The sequence below is a fragment of the Muscardinus avellanarius genome (genome assembly GCF_963383645.1).
Source record: "Muscardinus avellanarius genome assembly, chromosome: 12".
NCBI lineage: Eukaryota > Metazoa > Chordata > Mammalia > Rodentia > Gliridae > Muscardinus > Muscardinus avellanarius.
The window spans coordinates 6,139,899-6,156,432 of NC_137798.1; the positions used below are offsets into that span (position 1 = coordinate 6,139,899).

The window sequence follows — 16,534 nt, forward strand, 5'->3', positions numbered from 1 at the left end:
AGCCGTCCCCCATGATGTGGGCAGCTTCTCTTTATGCAAGAAAACTCTATGTTTTGGGAAGCTTAGAAAAACGTGGGTTTTTTCATATTTATAGCAGCACAATTTTTTAAATTTTGTATTGGGTGCCCTTTAGGCATACATCTTTTTGTGTGTGTGTGTGTGGTCCTGGAGGTGGAACCCAGAGGCATTCTACCTTCAGGCTATACTCCCAGACCTATTTTATGTTTTATTTGGAAACAGGGTCTCACTAAGTTGCTGAGAGCCTCACTAAGTAGCTGAGGCTGGCTTCGAACCTGCGCGATCCTCCTGTCGCAGCCTCCCAAGCGCGGGGATTACCAGCGTGCGCCACCACGCCCGGCTATAGGCATACATCTTAATGGGGTACAAGATGGTGGCGGCACACACGCACACATCCCTCATTCAGCCCTTCCCCAATTCCCGCCCCATTCCCTCCCCTCCCTCCTCATGTTTGGCTGAGTGATTGACTTTGACATGTTTGTGAATATGCATCATGTGCATTAGGGAGCTTCCCTCTTCCCCCTCATATCCCCCCAGTCAGGCTGCCTTATTTACTCGTCTATGGTTTCTCCTTCTTCGTCTAGAGTTCCTCCCATGACCCTTTTTCTTCCTAGCTTCCACATATTAAGGAGAGTATCCGATTTCTTACTTTTTGTGACTGACTAATCTCACTTAGCATAACGTCCTCCAGTTCCATCCATTTCCCTGTAAATGACGTAATTTTGTCCTTTTTTCTGGCTGAGTAAAATTCCATTGTGTACATATCCCACCGTTTTGTAATCCATTCATCTGTTGATGGACATCTCGGCTGGTTCCATAGTTTGGCAATGGTGAATTGTGCGGCTATGAACATAGATACACGTGTTTGGCAGTTTGGTTTCCTTTGTTTGGGGTAGATACCCAGAAGTGGTGTTGCTGGATCGTATGGTAGGTTTGTCCCCGTTCTTCTGAGGATCCTCCGTACTATTTTCCAAAGTGGCTCCTCTAATATGCGATCCCACCAACAACGTATTAGAGTTCCCACTTTTCCACATCCTCGCCGTAGTCATACATCTTAAGAAAAATGTTTTAAATTGTGGTTGTCTTAGATCGTGGTGTCTCACTAATCAGGGTGAAGTGAGAAATGTCAAGTGATTTCATTTGCTAAAGCCTAGAGGCCTGGGAACGGAGGGGAGCTAGAGCAGAGAAGGCGGGTCCTGGCTTTGCATCGCCGCACAGGTTTTTAATAGCGATGGCAGGGCCAAGATCAATGCTGTAAGAACTGGGTTTGCCAGCAGTGTTCTTGGGGCTGCCCAGCGTCAGTGGCTGGGGTGTAAGGCCATCCCTATGGTCTGGGAGGAATCAGAGCCCCGTGGTGGGTGCAGAGAGTACAGCAGGCGGGTGGTGAGATGGTGGGCAGGAGCCTGAGGGAGATGGAATGCCAGGGGACGAGGTTGGTGCTGGTAGGATGGAGAGCAGGTGTGCTGTTGACGTCAGGAGGAAGAAGTGTTTCTGAGGAAGTCACCGTGAGACAGACTTCCAGCCAGCAGAGGCACTGAGGGCTGAGGGCGGGCGCATAGCCCAGGGGTCTAGAGGACCGCACAGCAGGGCCAGGGGCTAGAAGTCATTGCCCAGATGTAGCCCTGAAAGCCAAGGCAGAGAGGACGGGCTGAGTGCACGGCCCTGGGGAGTAGTCTGCCCAAAGAGCCAGGGGAAGCAGAGACCTTGAGACCAGGCATGAAGAGAAGAGAGGGAGCCAGGCCTGGTGGCGCACGCTTGCAATCCCAGTACTTGGAAGGCTGAGACAGGAGGATCACGGGTTTGCAGCCAGCCTCAGCTACTTAGTGAGACCCTGTTTCAAAATAAAAATAGGTAAGGCGGGTGCCGGGGCCAGTGAGGCAGGGATCGGAATCTGCTGTGAGGCAAGGCCGGTGCTGGGGCCTCGGAGACCAGTATTGGAGCCTGCTGAGTGGGGAGGCCAGTGCTGGAGCCAAGGAGGCTGGGATCGAAGCCTGCCATTTGGTGAGACCGTGGCTGGAGCCAGCGAGGCCGGGATAGGAGCTTGCCTAAAGGCAAGACTGGTGCTGGGGCCTCTGAGGCGGGGATCGGAGCCTGCCATGAGGCAAGGCCGGTGCTGGAGCCAGCAAGACTGGGATCAGAGTCTACTGGGTGGCTAGGCTGGTGCCGGTGCCTTCAAGAGTGGGATCGGAACTTGCAATGCGGCATACACCGAGAAATATCACAGAAAATTAAAAAATCAGATGGTCTCCCTAATATGTAAAAACTAGGAAGAAATGGGTAATAGGGGGGAATCTAGTAGAAGAAAGGGCTCTATGGAGGAGCAATTAAGGGGACCAATCAGAGGGGATGGGATGGGGGAAGATGGAATCTCTTTAAAACACATGTTGTACGTAAACAAATATATCAATGTTAAACACTAAATCAAGTATGGGATTGAGGGAGGGGGAGGGAGTGGGATGGGGATTGGATAAAGGCTAATTGGATGATGTGTGCTTGGATATCCTCACAAGCCTTGTATTCCATTGTGATAGTTGACTACAATGCACCAATAAAAATATATTCAAAATAAAAAATTAAAAAAAATAAGAAATCAGGCTGGGAGGTGTAGCTTGGAAGTAGAATGCCCCTGGGTTCCATCCCCAGAACTGCAAAAAGAAAGAAAGAAAGAAAGAAAGAAAGAAAGAAAGAAAGAAAGAAAGAAAGAAAGATGGAAGAAAATTAATAGAAAATGAATTTAAAAATAGGGCTGGGGTTGTAGCTCGGAGGTAGAATGCCCCTGGGTTCCAGCCTCAGGAGAGGGAGAGAGAGAGAGAGAGAGAGAGAGAGAGAGAGAGAAGAGAAGAGAAGAGAAGAGAAGAGAAGAGAAGAGAAGAGAAGAGAAGAGAGAAGGGGCCCAGGTGCCAGCAAGAGGGAAAAGGGGCCAGGGGAAAGGCTGTGAGGGTGGCAATTGAGTGTAAAATGACCCATCTCTCTCCAAAAGCGATTTGGCAGCACGTCTTAGAAATGCTCAGAGAAGCTGTACAGTTTGAAATCTCTCGAGAAAAACTGGTCCGGCCATTCTCTCCGTCCAGCCCTCTGGAGTTCCTGGCAGTCCTGGGACTCAGCCAGGAGTCATGGGACCAGGTCTCGGGCGTGCAGGGAGCTCCCTGTCTGCAAAGCCTCCGTGTGCCCCGCTCCCTGCGCTGCACCTGCCAGTGCACTGGGAGCGGAGATTCTTGGCGCAGTCTCTCCAGCCCGGATTTGTTGGCATCGATGGTCCTCGTCTTACTAAACCCTGCCCCTGGCCCGGACCACCCGCCACGAGCTTCTAGACACCAGGGAGCCATGGGGGCTCCTAAGTTTTTGCCATGCATTTGTGTAAGTGAATGGATTTTTCTGCTCATAGAAAAAGCTATGGGCATAATCACCAGGACTGCAAGTGGGGGGGGGAGAATAAAAAAAGAACAGGAAAAGCTCTGCACATGGGGATAAGGACATGACTGGCGGTGATTTGCGTCTTGTAGTCTTGATGAAATTGAGTATTCTTTAGGCGCCAGATGTCGTCCTCGGAACTTTACCTTAGCTCACTCATCTGAGTAAACAGCCCCACACCTGTGATGTTTCCTGCTTTCCCAGGTTGTTTTATTTTTGTGTGTGTGTGGTACTGGAGATGGAGCCCAGGGACATTCTACCTCCGAGCTACACCCCAACCCCTATTTTTTATTCTTTATTTTGAAACAGGGTCTCACTGAGTTGCAAAGGGCCTCACTAAGTAGCTGAGGCTGGCCGCGAACCTCGATCCTCCTGTCTCAGCCTCCCAGATGCTGGGATTACAAGCGTGTGCCACCACACTGGGCTCAGGTTTGGTTATTTGAATTTTTGTTCAGCAGGTGTGTATGGAATCTATATATGGGAAGTCATTGCATTGTGTCCTGGAACACCACAACTAGACTCCTGGAAACTCAGGTGCCAGTGGAGAAGATGGGAGGTGCCCAGATACCGGCAGAGCTCTGGGGAGGAAGCACTTCACCCTGCTGGGTGGGGACAGCTGGGGAGGGGTCTCGAGGGAGCTGACCCTCGGCTGCTCAGCACCCTTTGCTTGCTTGTGGGGAGAAGCTGGGGTGGAAAAACCCAACGAGCACAGCAGAGGAGCAGGAAGAGCGTGGCATGTTCCAGAAACTGCTGGGGTTTGGGGTGTCAGCAGGCAGAGTGGGTTGGAAAGGGGTGAGGCCGGGGAAGCGGCCCCCAAGGCCGGCTGTGCATCAGGACCCTCAGCGGGTGAGGGGCTGTGTTCAGAGAAGCTGGATGAGGTGGTGAGAGAGGCTGGAGTGGGTCAGAGGCCAGCCTCCCAGCCCTGGGGACCACCTGCAGGTCAGAAGCCAGCCTCCCAGCCCTGGGAACAGAGGCCAGCCTCCCAGCCCTGAGAACCACATGCACAGGGAGGGGGGCCAGCACTCTTCCCACCCTCTGTCTGGAGGAGGAGCAGGTTTGGGGTGGGAGGAAGCAGCTGGGACTTGGGGAGTATCCAAGGACATAGGGGCTGGCGCCCAGAAGGCCAGAGGTGGTCTGGACTGGCCGTGGGATGTGGGCATCCAGAGGTGCAGGCGTCAGGGCTGTTGTGGAGGCTGAGGAAATGGGCGACATGGGAGGGCCCTTTGAGGAACCCATGGAGAGGAGGAAGGAGGAAGCGCCTCCGCCCCAGCTGCCCTGAGCGTGGGCAAAGTGGTCCTCGGGAGGAAACTCAGACAGCCCTAAGTGTTGGAGCCGCTCTCAGGGCCGATGCCAGGAGACCCCCGGGCACAGCGCAGCAGCTCAGCTGTGCGGAGCACACCCCAAGCCCGCACCTCGCTCAGCCTGGACTGGCTCAGGAGGGGCCACTTCTCCCTGCTCTGCGGCACAAGCCCAGCACTGCAGCCTCACGGGAAGGAGCACTGCACAGGGAGTCACAGGAGAGCTGGGGACAGTGTTTGCAGCCTGAGCTCACTTGCAAACCGGGGCCCTCCTGTCTCAGCCTCCTGAATGCTGGGATTACAAGGTGTGCAGCCACGCCCCACTCTCTGAGCTCACTTGTTGGGCAACTTGAGCCCTCCAGCAGCGCCGCCCTTGGGTGTCGGAATGTGGCAGCGGGAGGCAAGGGGGGTGGGTCCGCTGTAAGAGCTGAGTAAACCTTGCGGTGTTTACCTTCCGGGCTGGGCTTCAGCTGCCTGGCAGCAGATGGCTGCGGGGCCCCAGGTCCAGAGGGGTGTGGGCCACACTGGAGCAGTTAGCGTCCTGATACAGCCTTTAGCTGAAACATGGCTGGACATTGCTAACAGGTCTGTAGGCTCCAGGGGCGTGGCTACAGCAGAGGCTGGGAATCACTCACAGGCCAGACTCACGGACCAGGACTTTGGCCTGAGCCAGGGCCGGGCTCTGCTGGTGATCTGGCTCCTCGAGGCTCTGTGTGGTGTTCAGTGAGTTCTTGCCCTCTCTGGGCTCGAGGATTGGCTTGGTGGTTTGAGAGTACTCAGAACACCTAACCTGTACCAATGTGAGGGCTGCCATTCCACTGAATTAAGCTTTCTGCAGTTTTTTGTTGGTGTGTGTGTGTGTGTGTGTGTGTGTGTGTGTGTGTTGCTGGGATTTGAATCCAGGAGCATTCTACCTCTGAGCTCTACCCCCAGCCCTATTTTTTATTCTTTATTTTGAAACAGGGTCTCACTGAGTTGCAGAGGGCCTCACTAAGTAGCTGAGGCTGTCCGCGAACTGCGATCCTCAAGTCTCAGCCTCCTGAATGCTGGGATCTTTTTAGCTCTGCTATTTGTTGTGGCCGCTTCTCCATAGATCGGGGTGTTTCATTTTATTTCCATGTACGTTGTTTCAAATGTCTGTTCATGTTGCCCCCTCTCATTTTTCCGTCTTTTTGTGCTTTGATTGGTGCGTTATGATCTCACACTTTAATGTTAATCATGTTGACAGTGACATCCGTGCACACGCTCTTGGTGCCCCTCCCCATCTCCCTCCCTCCCAATACGGAGTACCCAGATGGACACTGGTGTGTATTCCCCGCACATGGTCTACGGTAGTATTTCTATCAATGAACCTAAGTCTGTCTCCACCCCTCCCCTCTCTCTCCTCCCTGGCTCCCCTGCGCTGTCTCCTCATCGTCCGGAGTCTCTCCTGTATCCCGGTTACTCCCTGTCCTGCACATATTAGGGGAAACATAGGACCCCTCCCTCTCTGACTGGCTCATCTCACTTAACATATGTTCTCCAGGCCCTTCCATTTTCTTGCAGAAGAAGTCATTTTATTTCTCCTTATTGCTGAGTAGAATTCCATGCAGATCCCTCTCATTTTTTAAAGCATTTAGAGTAAGTTGTAAGTTATCAGCACTCCCTCTAAATATTCCAGTATATGCAGGCATACTGGCATGCACCTGTGATCCCAATACGTGAGAGGCTGAGAAAGGACGGGTGCAGGTTCAAGGCCAGCCTCCTCTGCAATTTAGCAAGACTCAGCAACTTTAGCTAGAACTTGCTTTGGTTGTTGTTGTTGTTGTTTGTTTTGTTTTGATTTTTTTTCGTACTGAGGATGGAACCCAGGGGCATTCTATCTCCAAGCTACCCCAGCCCTACCTATCTTTTCTCTTTCTTTCTTTCTTTCTTTCTTTCTTTCTTTCTTTCTTTCTTTCTTTCTTTCAGATCTGGGGATGGAATCCAGGGGCATCCGACCTCCAAGCTACACCTCCTGCCCTATTTTTTTTTTATTCTTTATTTTGAAACAGGGTCTCACTAAGTTGCAGAGGGCCTCACTAAGTAGCTGAGGCTGTCGGTGAACTGTGATCCTCCAGTCTCAGCCTCCCGAATGCTGGGATTACAAGCGTGCGCCACCACGCCTGGCTCGAGAGCTTGTTTTAAAATAAAAAATAAAAAGGGCCGAGAGTACAGCTCAGAAGTAGAATGCCCCTTAGTTAAGTCCCCAGTACCATCCATAAATATTCTTAGTATGCATTTTACTAACTACACTTCCATATTTGTTCTGTTCCTTGTGTAAATTTCACACTAAAATGCACAGATCTCAAGTCTACATGGCTTGAGGTTGATAAAGAGTCCAGTACGTGTGAAGAGAAAACCCCATGAAAATATAGAATGTCCCGTCACCCTCAGGACACTCTCGGCGTGTCCCAGTCACCGCCTTGCCCCAGCTACCCTCAGAGGCTGCTCTGGTTTGAAACGTTTGCCACCATTGCTAGCTTGAGCTGCTCCAGCGCTCCGTCTCGGGGACTCATCCTGCGGGGCCCCCGTGTGTAGGCCCCCTTGGCTCTGCACCAGGCGTCGGCTGTTCATCTGTGTTCGTGCACGTATCAGTCATGCACACCTCTCTCTTGCCAAGCGTGTTCCACTCTTTGGGTACACTGCGATTCTATTTTGTTTGATTTTTAATTCGTTGCCACACTAATGGACAGCTAGTCCGTTCCCACTTTGGGACCATTACAAATAAAGTTACTGTGGACAATTACATTCAGTTCTTTTTGTGGACATATATCTTGATATCTGCCTTCAAAGAATAAAGTTCATTGTTTATTCTGATTATGAAAGTAGTGTGAGCAGTTTACAGAAGATACATCAAACTCTAATGAAGAAAATCAAAACAAAAATGATTGCCCAGAATTCGTACTGTACCTGAAAACTCCTGCAGTGTGAGCTCTCAGTCCAAGGAAACGCGCCCCTGTGGGCACGCCAGGCCACTGGCCAGATGTTCCTTTGGCCACATCCTGGTCATTATCTGCCCTCCCCACGGGGAGGAAACAGAGTCCCCAAGGGCAGCGATCTGTTTGTATCTGTCCCACGCCTGGGATGGTCCCTGGTGCACAGGCGGAGCTGGAGGAATGTTTATCAGGAAAGGTGACAGGCACGTGGGTAGACGTGCAGTTTGCTCTTTTAAAACTCTGTTTATAACAAGACTCTTAAAACAAAAACTCTGTTTATAACAAGAATTTATGCTCTTGACAGTTACCTGCAAAAATCCATCGGTCCAGGGAGGGACAGGGCCCAAGAACCATTACTCCTGTATCCATTAGTAAAAGGAAACACCCCTGCAGGACCCAAGGACCAGGCCCAGGCGGGGCGCTCATCTTCCCCCCTGGGAGGCTGTGGGGACAGTTCTCTCTGGGAGACCGAGTGACCTCACAGGACTCATCCAGATCTGGGATCCTGAGCTATCTGGCTATGGGGTCTGGAGCCTGGGGGCTTCTTTGGGTCCATGCGAGTGCCTTCCAATAATAATAATATTATTTATTATAATTATATTATATTATTAATATTAATATTATTGTTAGTACTAGTATTATTTAATTAATTAATTTTTGCCGGTCTGGGGATGGAACCCAGGGGCATTTTACCTCAGAGCTACGGCCCCTGCCCTATTTTTTATTCTTTATTTTGTTTTTTATTTTGTTGTTTTGGTTTTTTTGTTTATTTTTATTTGTTTTTTGGTGGTACTGGGGTTCCTGGAACCCCTTCTACCTCCGGGCTACACTCCCAGACCTATTTTATATTTTTTTATTTGGAAACAGGGTCTCTTAAGCCAGCAAGGCTGGCTCCAAACCAGTGCAATCCTCCTGTCTCTGTCTACCAAGCGTAGGGATTACAAGTGTGTGCCACCACGCCCAGCTTATTCTTTATTTTGAAACCGGGTCTCACTGAGTTGCAGAGGGCCTCACTAAGTAGCCGAGGCTGTCTGTGAACCTCGATCCTCTGGTTTCAGCTTCCCGAATGCTGGGATTATAAGCATGCGCCACCACGCCCGGCTTAATATAGTTATTTATACTATTTATTTATATTATTTATTTAATAATAATAAAATTATTGTTTTTAATTATTGTTTGGGTACTGGGGCTTGAATCCAGGAGTATTACACTTCTGAGACATATCCCCTATGATAGCCCTTTTTTGCAGTACCGGGGATAGATCCCAGGGACATTCAATACCCTCAGCCCTATTTTTTTTGTGCGTGGTACTGGGGATGGAACCCAGGGCCTTCTACCTCTGGGCTATATTCCCCAACCTGTTATATTTTATTTGGAAACAGGGTCTCACTAAGTTGCTGAGAGCCCAAGGACCTGAGGCTGGCTTTGAACCTGCGCGATCCTCCTGTCTCAGCCTCCCAAGCGCTGGGATTACAAACGTGCACCACCACGCCTGCTCATGACATCTCTTTTTATAAGAACACTCTTGTATGACCCGTATCTGGTCAGGGCTCTATCCTTATAAGCTTGCTTGCTTTTAATTTCCTCCTGGTGACCAGTCTTCATATACAGCCACACTGGGGACCAGGGCTCCAACGCACGAATTCTGGAGAGACACAGCTCGGTTCCACCCAAAGACTTGGGCATCAGCACTGGCCATGTGTGCCAGGCGCCTGGCAGGGATTGAGCTGGGTAGCTGCCTCTGGACTGCTGTTCTTCTTGGGGTGGGAAGCCATCGCTGCTGCCCAGTGTGGCCAGACAGTGATGTTGATGCTGTCACCGTGTCTCCATAGCAACATAGAGGGTGCTCGCAAGTGTATCATCCAATTTAGCCTCCCAGCCAGCATGTGAGGTGGGTATTGCGCTCATTTTATGGGTGAAAAAAACGAGTCACAAGAAGGTTAGTGTCTGAGCCGGGCGTGGTGGCGCACGCTTGTCATCCCAGTACTTGGGAGGCTGAGACAGGAGGATCCGGGTTTCCCGGCCAGCCTCAGCTGATTAGTGAGGCCCTCTGCAACCTATTTCAAAATAAAGAATAAAGAATAGGGCGAGCCGGGCGTGGTGGCACATGCTTATAATCCCAGCATTTGGGAGGATTAGTTCGTGGACAGCCTCAGCTACTTAATGAAGTCCTTTGCAACTCAGTGAGCCCCTGTTTCAAAATAAAGAATAAAAAAATAGGGCTAGGGGTGTAGCTCGGAGGTAGAATGCCCCTGGGTTCCATCCAGTACTGCAAAAAAAAAAAAGTGTCTTGCTTAAAGGCCATCGTCCGTCAGTGGTGAACCGAATCTCTCTGCTCTCCTCATGTAGAAAGCAGTCATCCTCTCACTACAGGATTTTCAGGTTCTCCTCCTGCTCCAGACTCCAGTTTTTAAGGTTTATTTGGGTCCTTAGGGGAATCACATTTCTTACCAACTCAAGCTGCGTCGATGGCAGACACACTGGGAATGGCCTCAACCATGAATTCGGTAAGAAGTGTTCCCAGTGAAGGCTCTTGGTGGATAGAAAGAAGCCTCCCTGTGTCTGATCCGCCAACAGGCTGTGTTTTTTGGTTTTAGGTGGTACTGGGGGTGGAACCCAGAGGCCTTCTACCTCTGGGCTATACTCCCAGAGCTATTTTATATTTTATTTGGAAACAGGGTCTCACTAAGTTGCTGAGAGCCTCACTAAGTAACTGAGGCTGGCTTCGAACCCGTGCGATCCTCCTGTCTCAGCCTCCCAAGCACAGGGATTACAAGCGTGCGCCACCATGCCCGGCTGTGTTTTTTGCTTTTAAAGTGCTCTAACGAAGCCTGTCTTTCAGTACAACAGGGTTTGGCTCCCTGATGCTGAAGAAGTTTGGAAGTCTGCGGAAATAGCCAAGGACTACAGGGTCGGCGACAGAGTCCTGCGACTGCTGCTGGAGGATGGAGCGGTGAGGGGCCCACTGGCCACGGCCACGTGCAGGGCGGGCGGTGCCACGCAGCAGCCCGGGGGGAGGGACACGGGGCCAGCGCCGTTCCCGGCGAGGCCAGCGAGCTGCAGATCGCAGGCACGCCCCCCCCCCCCGCCCCGCCCCGTCCACATCAGCTGGACCCCATAACGCTGTCCAGATGCAGCGCCAGGTCTGCACCTCTCTGCGGCACTTGGCAGTCGGCGTCGTCTGCTGGATGCTGAGAAGTGACCCATCGCCTGGTTTCATGGGCTTAGCAGAGACTGGGCAAAGATGAGGAGGAAGTAGTCTGAGCCTAAGACACAATTTGCATCCATCATCATGATCATCATCATCCTCATCATCATAAATGATGGCCATGATGATGAGAGGAGGGAGATAGGTATGGTGGTACATGCGTGTACTCAGCCCCAGGGACTTGGGAGACTGCGGGTGGAGGATGTCAGCTTTGAGGCCAGCTTGGGTAACTTAGTGAGACCCTGGTTCAAAAGTAAAAAAAAAAAAAAAAAAAGCCAGGCGTGGTGGCGGACGCTTGTAATCCCAGCATTTGAGAGGCTGAGACAGGAGGATCCAGGTTTGAGGACAGTCTTGGGTACTTAGTGAGACTCTCTGTAACTCAGTGAGATCCTGTTTCAAAATAAAGAATAAAAATAGGGTTGGAGTGTGCTTGGAGGTAGAATGTCCCTAGGTTCCATCCCCAGTACTGCAAATAATAATAATAATTAATAATAATAATAATTAATAATAATAATTGCCGGGTGTGGTGGCGCATGCATGTAATCCCCGCGCTTGGGAGGCAGAGACAGGAGGATCGCGCAGGTTCAAAGTCAGCCACGCGTGCTGGCTTAGGAGACCCTGTTTCCAAATAAAAATATAAAATAGGTCTGGGAGTGTAGCCCGGAAGTTCAAGGGCTTCCAGGAACCCCAGTACCACCAAAATAAATAAATAAATAAATAAATAAATAAATAAATAAATAAATAAATAATATTAATAGGGCTGGGGGTGGAGCTTGAAGGTAAAATGCCTCTGGGTTCAATCCCTGGTACTGAAGAAAGAAAGAAAGAAAGAAAGAAAGAAAGAAAGAAAGAAAGAAAGAAAGAAAGAAAGAAAGAAAGCAGGAAGGAAAGAAAAGTTAAAAAAAAATAGCTTGGAGAATGTTCTGGGTTCAATCCCTAGTACCACAAAAAATAAAATAAAATAATAGAAAATAAAATAGAGCTGAGGGTGTAGCTCAGCAGTAAAATGACCCTGGGTTCTAACCCTATTACAACAACAACAAAACAACAACAAAACAACAAAACAACAACAACAATAATAATAAGATAGGGCTGAGGTGTAGCTTAGAGATAAAATGCCCCAGGGTTTCTTCCTCAGTACCATAAAAAAAAGAAAAAAAAGAAAAATTAAAAAAAAATTTTAGTGGTAAAAAAAGGAAAGAAATGAAAATAAGAAAGAGAATTTCTGCTAGGCGTGCTGGTGCACGCTTGTAATCCCCGCGCTTGGGAGGCAGACACAGGAGGATCGCGCAGGTTCGAAGCCAGCCGCGCTGGCTTAGGAGACCCTGTTTCCAAATAAAAATGTAAAAATAGGTCTGGGAGTGTAGCCCGGAGGTAGAAGGGCTTCTAGGAACCCCAGTACCACCAAAAAAAAAAAAAAAAAAAAAAGAAAGGAAGAAAGAAAGAAAGAAAGAAAGAAAAAAAAGAAAGAGAATTTCTGAAGTGTGTAAGAAGTAGGACATGGTATTTCCAACCAGACTGTCCTGGATCTGGGGTTGAGGGACACTTCCTGAGGTTCTGGGGCTGGGGGACACTTCCTGAGGTTCTGGGGCTGGGGGACACTTCCTGAGGTTCTGGGCTGGGGGACACTTCCTTATTCCTGGGGTTGGGGGACACTTCCTGAGGTCCTGGGGGGACGCAGTTGGTGGCAGAGGGCACATTCCCTAGGTTGTCTGGACTCAGCCGTGGCCTGGCCGCTTGCAAAGCATCCTTGTATGTAAGGGGTAAGGGCCAGCAGCCATCAGGGGCAGAGGAGGTCACAGTGGTGAGGCGGCCGTGTGGCCCCGTACCTCTCGCCCCGTCCCTCCTGCAGCTATCACAGGGACCCCTGAGCGCAGCGTGGAGCCTGGGATCCGGGGCTGCTTCTGGGAGAGGCAGGCGGGAAGGCAGACCCAAGGGGCTCCTGCTCTGCTTGGGAAAAGGCCGCCTCTGCACACCTGTCGGCACCTCCCCCGCGCTGACTCACTGTCTTTCTCCCCGTTTTTTTCTTGCATAACACTGGAATAGAGGCTGTTGATTTAAAACAGGAAAATTGAAAGGGGAAGAGAAAAATTATGTATCAGAACCGCCTTTCTTAGCCAGACATGGTAGCCCATACCTGTAATCCCAGGGCTTGGGAAGATCGTGGGTTCGAGGCCAGCCTCAGCAATGTAGCAAGAACTTCCACAACAAGACCCTGTTTCAAAACAAAACCAAAAAAAGGGAGGTGTGACCTGGGCATAGTGGCACAGGCTTGTAATCCTAGCAATCAGGAGGCTGAGACAGGAAGATCCGCAGTTCAAGGCCAGCCCCAGCTACTTAGTGAGGCCCTTTGCAACTCAGTGAGACCCTGTTTCAAAATAAAGAATAGAAAAGCCAGGCGTGGTGGCGCACGCTTGTAATTCCAGCATTCGGCGGCTGAGACGGGAGGATCACGGTTTCCGGACAGACTCAGCTACTTAGTGAGGCCCTTCACAACTCAGTGAGGCCCTGTTTCGAAATCAGAAAGAATAAAAAAAATAGGGCTGGGGGTGTTGCTCGGGGGTAGAATGCCCCTGGGTTCCATCCCCGGTATCGAAAAAAAAAAAAAAAAAAAAAAAAGTGAGTTTTCCAGTGTCACGGATGATTCAACAGAGGCGAAAAGAGAACGGCCAGGGATTAAATTGAGCAGCATATTACCCAAACGTTTTCCCCCTGATAGTTTAATTTTGTCTTTGTCTACAGGAGCTGGAGTACCCTGTTGACCCAAGATCTCTGCCCCCTCTTCGGAACCCCGACATCCTCGTGGGCGAGAACGACCTTACAGCCCTCAGCTACCTCCACGAGCCCGCCGTGCTGCACAACCTCAGGGTCCGCTTTGCGGAGTCCAAACTCATCTACACCTACAGTGGTACGGTGACCCTGGGATGCTGAGACGGGCCCTGAGCAGGGCGGGGTGGTACGCACCAAATCTCATGATGGGGGGGGGCTGAGACTGGAGGATCACAGATTCAAGGCCAGCCTTGGCCTTGGCAACTTAGTAAAGCCTTCAGCAACTTAGCAGGACCCTGTTTCAAAATTTAAAAAAGAAAACAGAATTGGGCTGGGGATGTAGCTCAGAGGTAGAATGTCCCTGGGTTCAACCTACTGGCTACACACACACACACACACACACACACACACACACCACATACACACACAACATCTACATGGGAAGAATTTTCCATGGGAACTAAGACTAAACTGCTGAGAAAAACAGATGCCAAGAGCCTTGTGCTTGGGTTTCTCATGAGATTTGATAATTTGTTATTTATCGGGACAGTGGTGTTGATTCAGTCATCCTGTGACTTGTTTGGAGCTTTACCAAGGTCACCATCTTATCTCAGCATCGGAGTAGCCTGGAGATACAGGTGATCAGAAGGAAACTCGGTCTGAAAATTACCTGGCCTGCCCAAAGTCAAGCAGACTTAGTAGATGGCAGAGCTGGCGTTTTCCGAAAGAACCTGGAGAGATGGGTTCCAGACTCTGTTTTCTGTAGCTATAACAGAATACCCGAGACCGGGTAATTACTTAATTAATTAATTAATTTTGCAGCACTGGGGATGGAACCCAGGGACATTCTACCTTCTAGTGACACCCCCAGCCCTATTTTTTATTCTTTATTTTTAAACAGGGTCTCACTGAGTTGCAGAAGGCCTCACTAAGTAGCTGAGGCTGTCGGCGAACCATGATCCTCCAGGTCTCAGCCTCCCAAATGCTGGGATTAGAAGCGTGTGCCACCACGCCTGGCTAGGGACTATAATTTATAAAGAATAGAAGTTTAGACAAGTGTGGTGGCCCATGCCTCCATGCCTATAATCCCATCACTTGGGAGACTGAGACAGAAGGATCACAGGTTCAAGGATGGCCTCAGCTACTTATACCTTCAGAACTTTAGCAGAATCCTCTTTCAAAATAAAAAAAAATACAAGGGGCTGGGGGTGTAGCTCAGAGGTCAAATGCCCCTGGATTCAATCCCTAGAAAAATCAAAACAAAACAAAACAAAAAAAAAGTGAAGAAACAAAATAGAAATTTATCTGTCTCACAGTTCTGAGGTTTAAGATGTCTAAGCACAAGGCCAGGGCATCTGCCAAGGGCCTCGTGGGGATCCCAGTTACCTCTGCCCTCAAATGCCCCACACGTGGATTTGGGGGAGACGCACTCAAATCACCGCAGCGGGCATCAGTACGAACTCAGTCACTGTGTCCCACCTGCTTCCTCAGGAATCATCCTTGTGGCCATGAATCCTTACAAGCAGCTGCCAATCTATGGCGACGCCATCATCCATGCCTACAGCGGGCAGAACATGGGCGATATGGACCCGCATATATTCGCTGTGGCAGAAGAGGCCTACAAGCAGATGGCCAGGTGCGTCCCTTTCTCCAGTGTGCCCCACACCTCCTTGCAGGGCAGGGGTATCTCTAGGCTCATTAAAAAGACTGTCTGGGACCCGGGTGCGGTGGCACACACTTGTAATCCCAGCGTTCAAGAGGCTGAGACTGGAGGATCACAGTTCGTGGACAGCCTCAGCTACTTAGTGAGGCCCTTTGCAACTCAGTGAGACCCTTTTTCAAAATAAAGAATAAAAAGTAGGGCTGGGTGTAGCTCTGAGGTACAAGGCCCTTGGGTTCCATCCCCAGCGCCATAAATAGATAAATATTAAAAAAAAAAAAAAGACTGCTTGGGAGCCAGGCATGGTGGCTCATGCTTGTAATCCCAGCATTTGGGAGGCTGAGACAGGAGGATTGCAGTTCATGGACAGCCTCAGCTACTTAGTGAGGCCCTTTGCAACTCAGTGAGACCCTGTTTCAAAATAAAGAGTAAAAAATAGGGCTGGGGTGTAGTTCAGAGGTAGAATGCCCCTGGGTTCCATCCCCATTACCGTTAAAAAAAAAAGAAAAAACACTGTCTGGCCAGAGAGGTGGCTGGTGGAATAGGACTGACCTTTCTGGGCTTCTTTCTTCAAGGTCATCAGAAGTCAGCCCCTCCGGCCTGGGAATAGAGGTTTCTGTTAGGTGCGTGCGGTAAGGAGATGAGAGACCAGGAGCGCGGTTAACAGGTTTTACGTGGCCCTCTCCGGGATTGGACCTCCTGGAGACCTGCGCACCCCTCCCAGGCTGGAGGGAAAACGCCTCTCTTTTAAGGCAGAGTCTTGGGGGTGGGACTATTCGTGGGAACGCTGCCCCTCAGGACATTGCGGGCCTCCATCACCTGCTATATCGCCCAGCAGAGTCTCCTCCTCCTCCTTTTCTAGGGTTCCGCCCCTGCGGGAAGGGGGAGGGACCCGACTTGTCAGTTTCTCCTGCAGTTTCTTGGAGAAAGACTGCATCTCTGCTGTGAGATGCTTAGAGGCAGCTTGCCCCTTCTAGGAGGCAGAATCTAATGGCAGGCAAGCGCGGGTTTAATCCTTCTGTACGCTACATAAATATTTATCCCAGGATTCTTGTGAGTCTTAGTTGAGAATGTGTATAATGTGTTCACCTAGCGCCTGGCATGTCAGTGGTGCTAAATCCACAGAATGCCATCATTATACTATTGGGATTTTTTTTTTTTTTTTTGGTGGCACTGGGGATGGAACCCAGGGGCATTCTTCCTCCAAGCTACA

The 16,534-nt window shown here is 50.1% G+C and overlaps 1 protein-coding gene across 1 annotated transcript in view; it reads left to right on the forward strand.

Moving 5' to 3' along the window:
- Nucleotides 1-16,534, forward strand: part of MYO5C (myosin VC) — a gene marked incomplete at both ends in the record, with an annotated part of 95,947 nt that overhangs the window by 5,883 nt on the left and 73,530 nt on the right. The window contains 5 exons of the mRNA XM_080707006.1: nucleotides 1,237-1,315; nucleotides 2,999-3,141; nucleotides 10,527-10,637; nucleotides 13,635-13,800; nucleotides 15,153-15,297. Of these exons, the coding sequence (XP_080563132.1) occupies nucleotides 1,237-1,315; nucleotides 2,999-3,141; nucleotides 10,527-10,637; nucleotides 13,635-13,800; nucleotides 15,153-15,297 (644 nt within the window). The remainder of the gene's footprint in view (nucleotides 1-1,236; nucleotides 1,316-2,998; nucleotides 3,142-10,526; nucleotides 10,638-13,634; nucleotides 13,801-15,152; nucleotides 15,298-16,534) is intronic.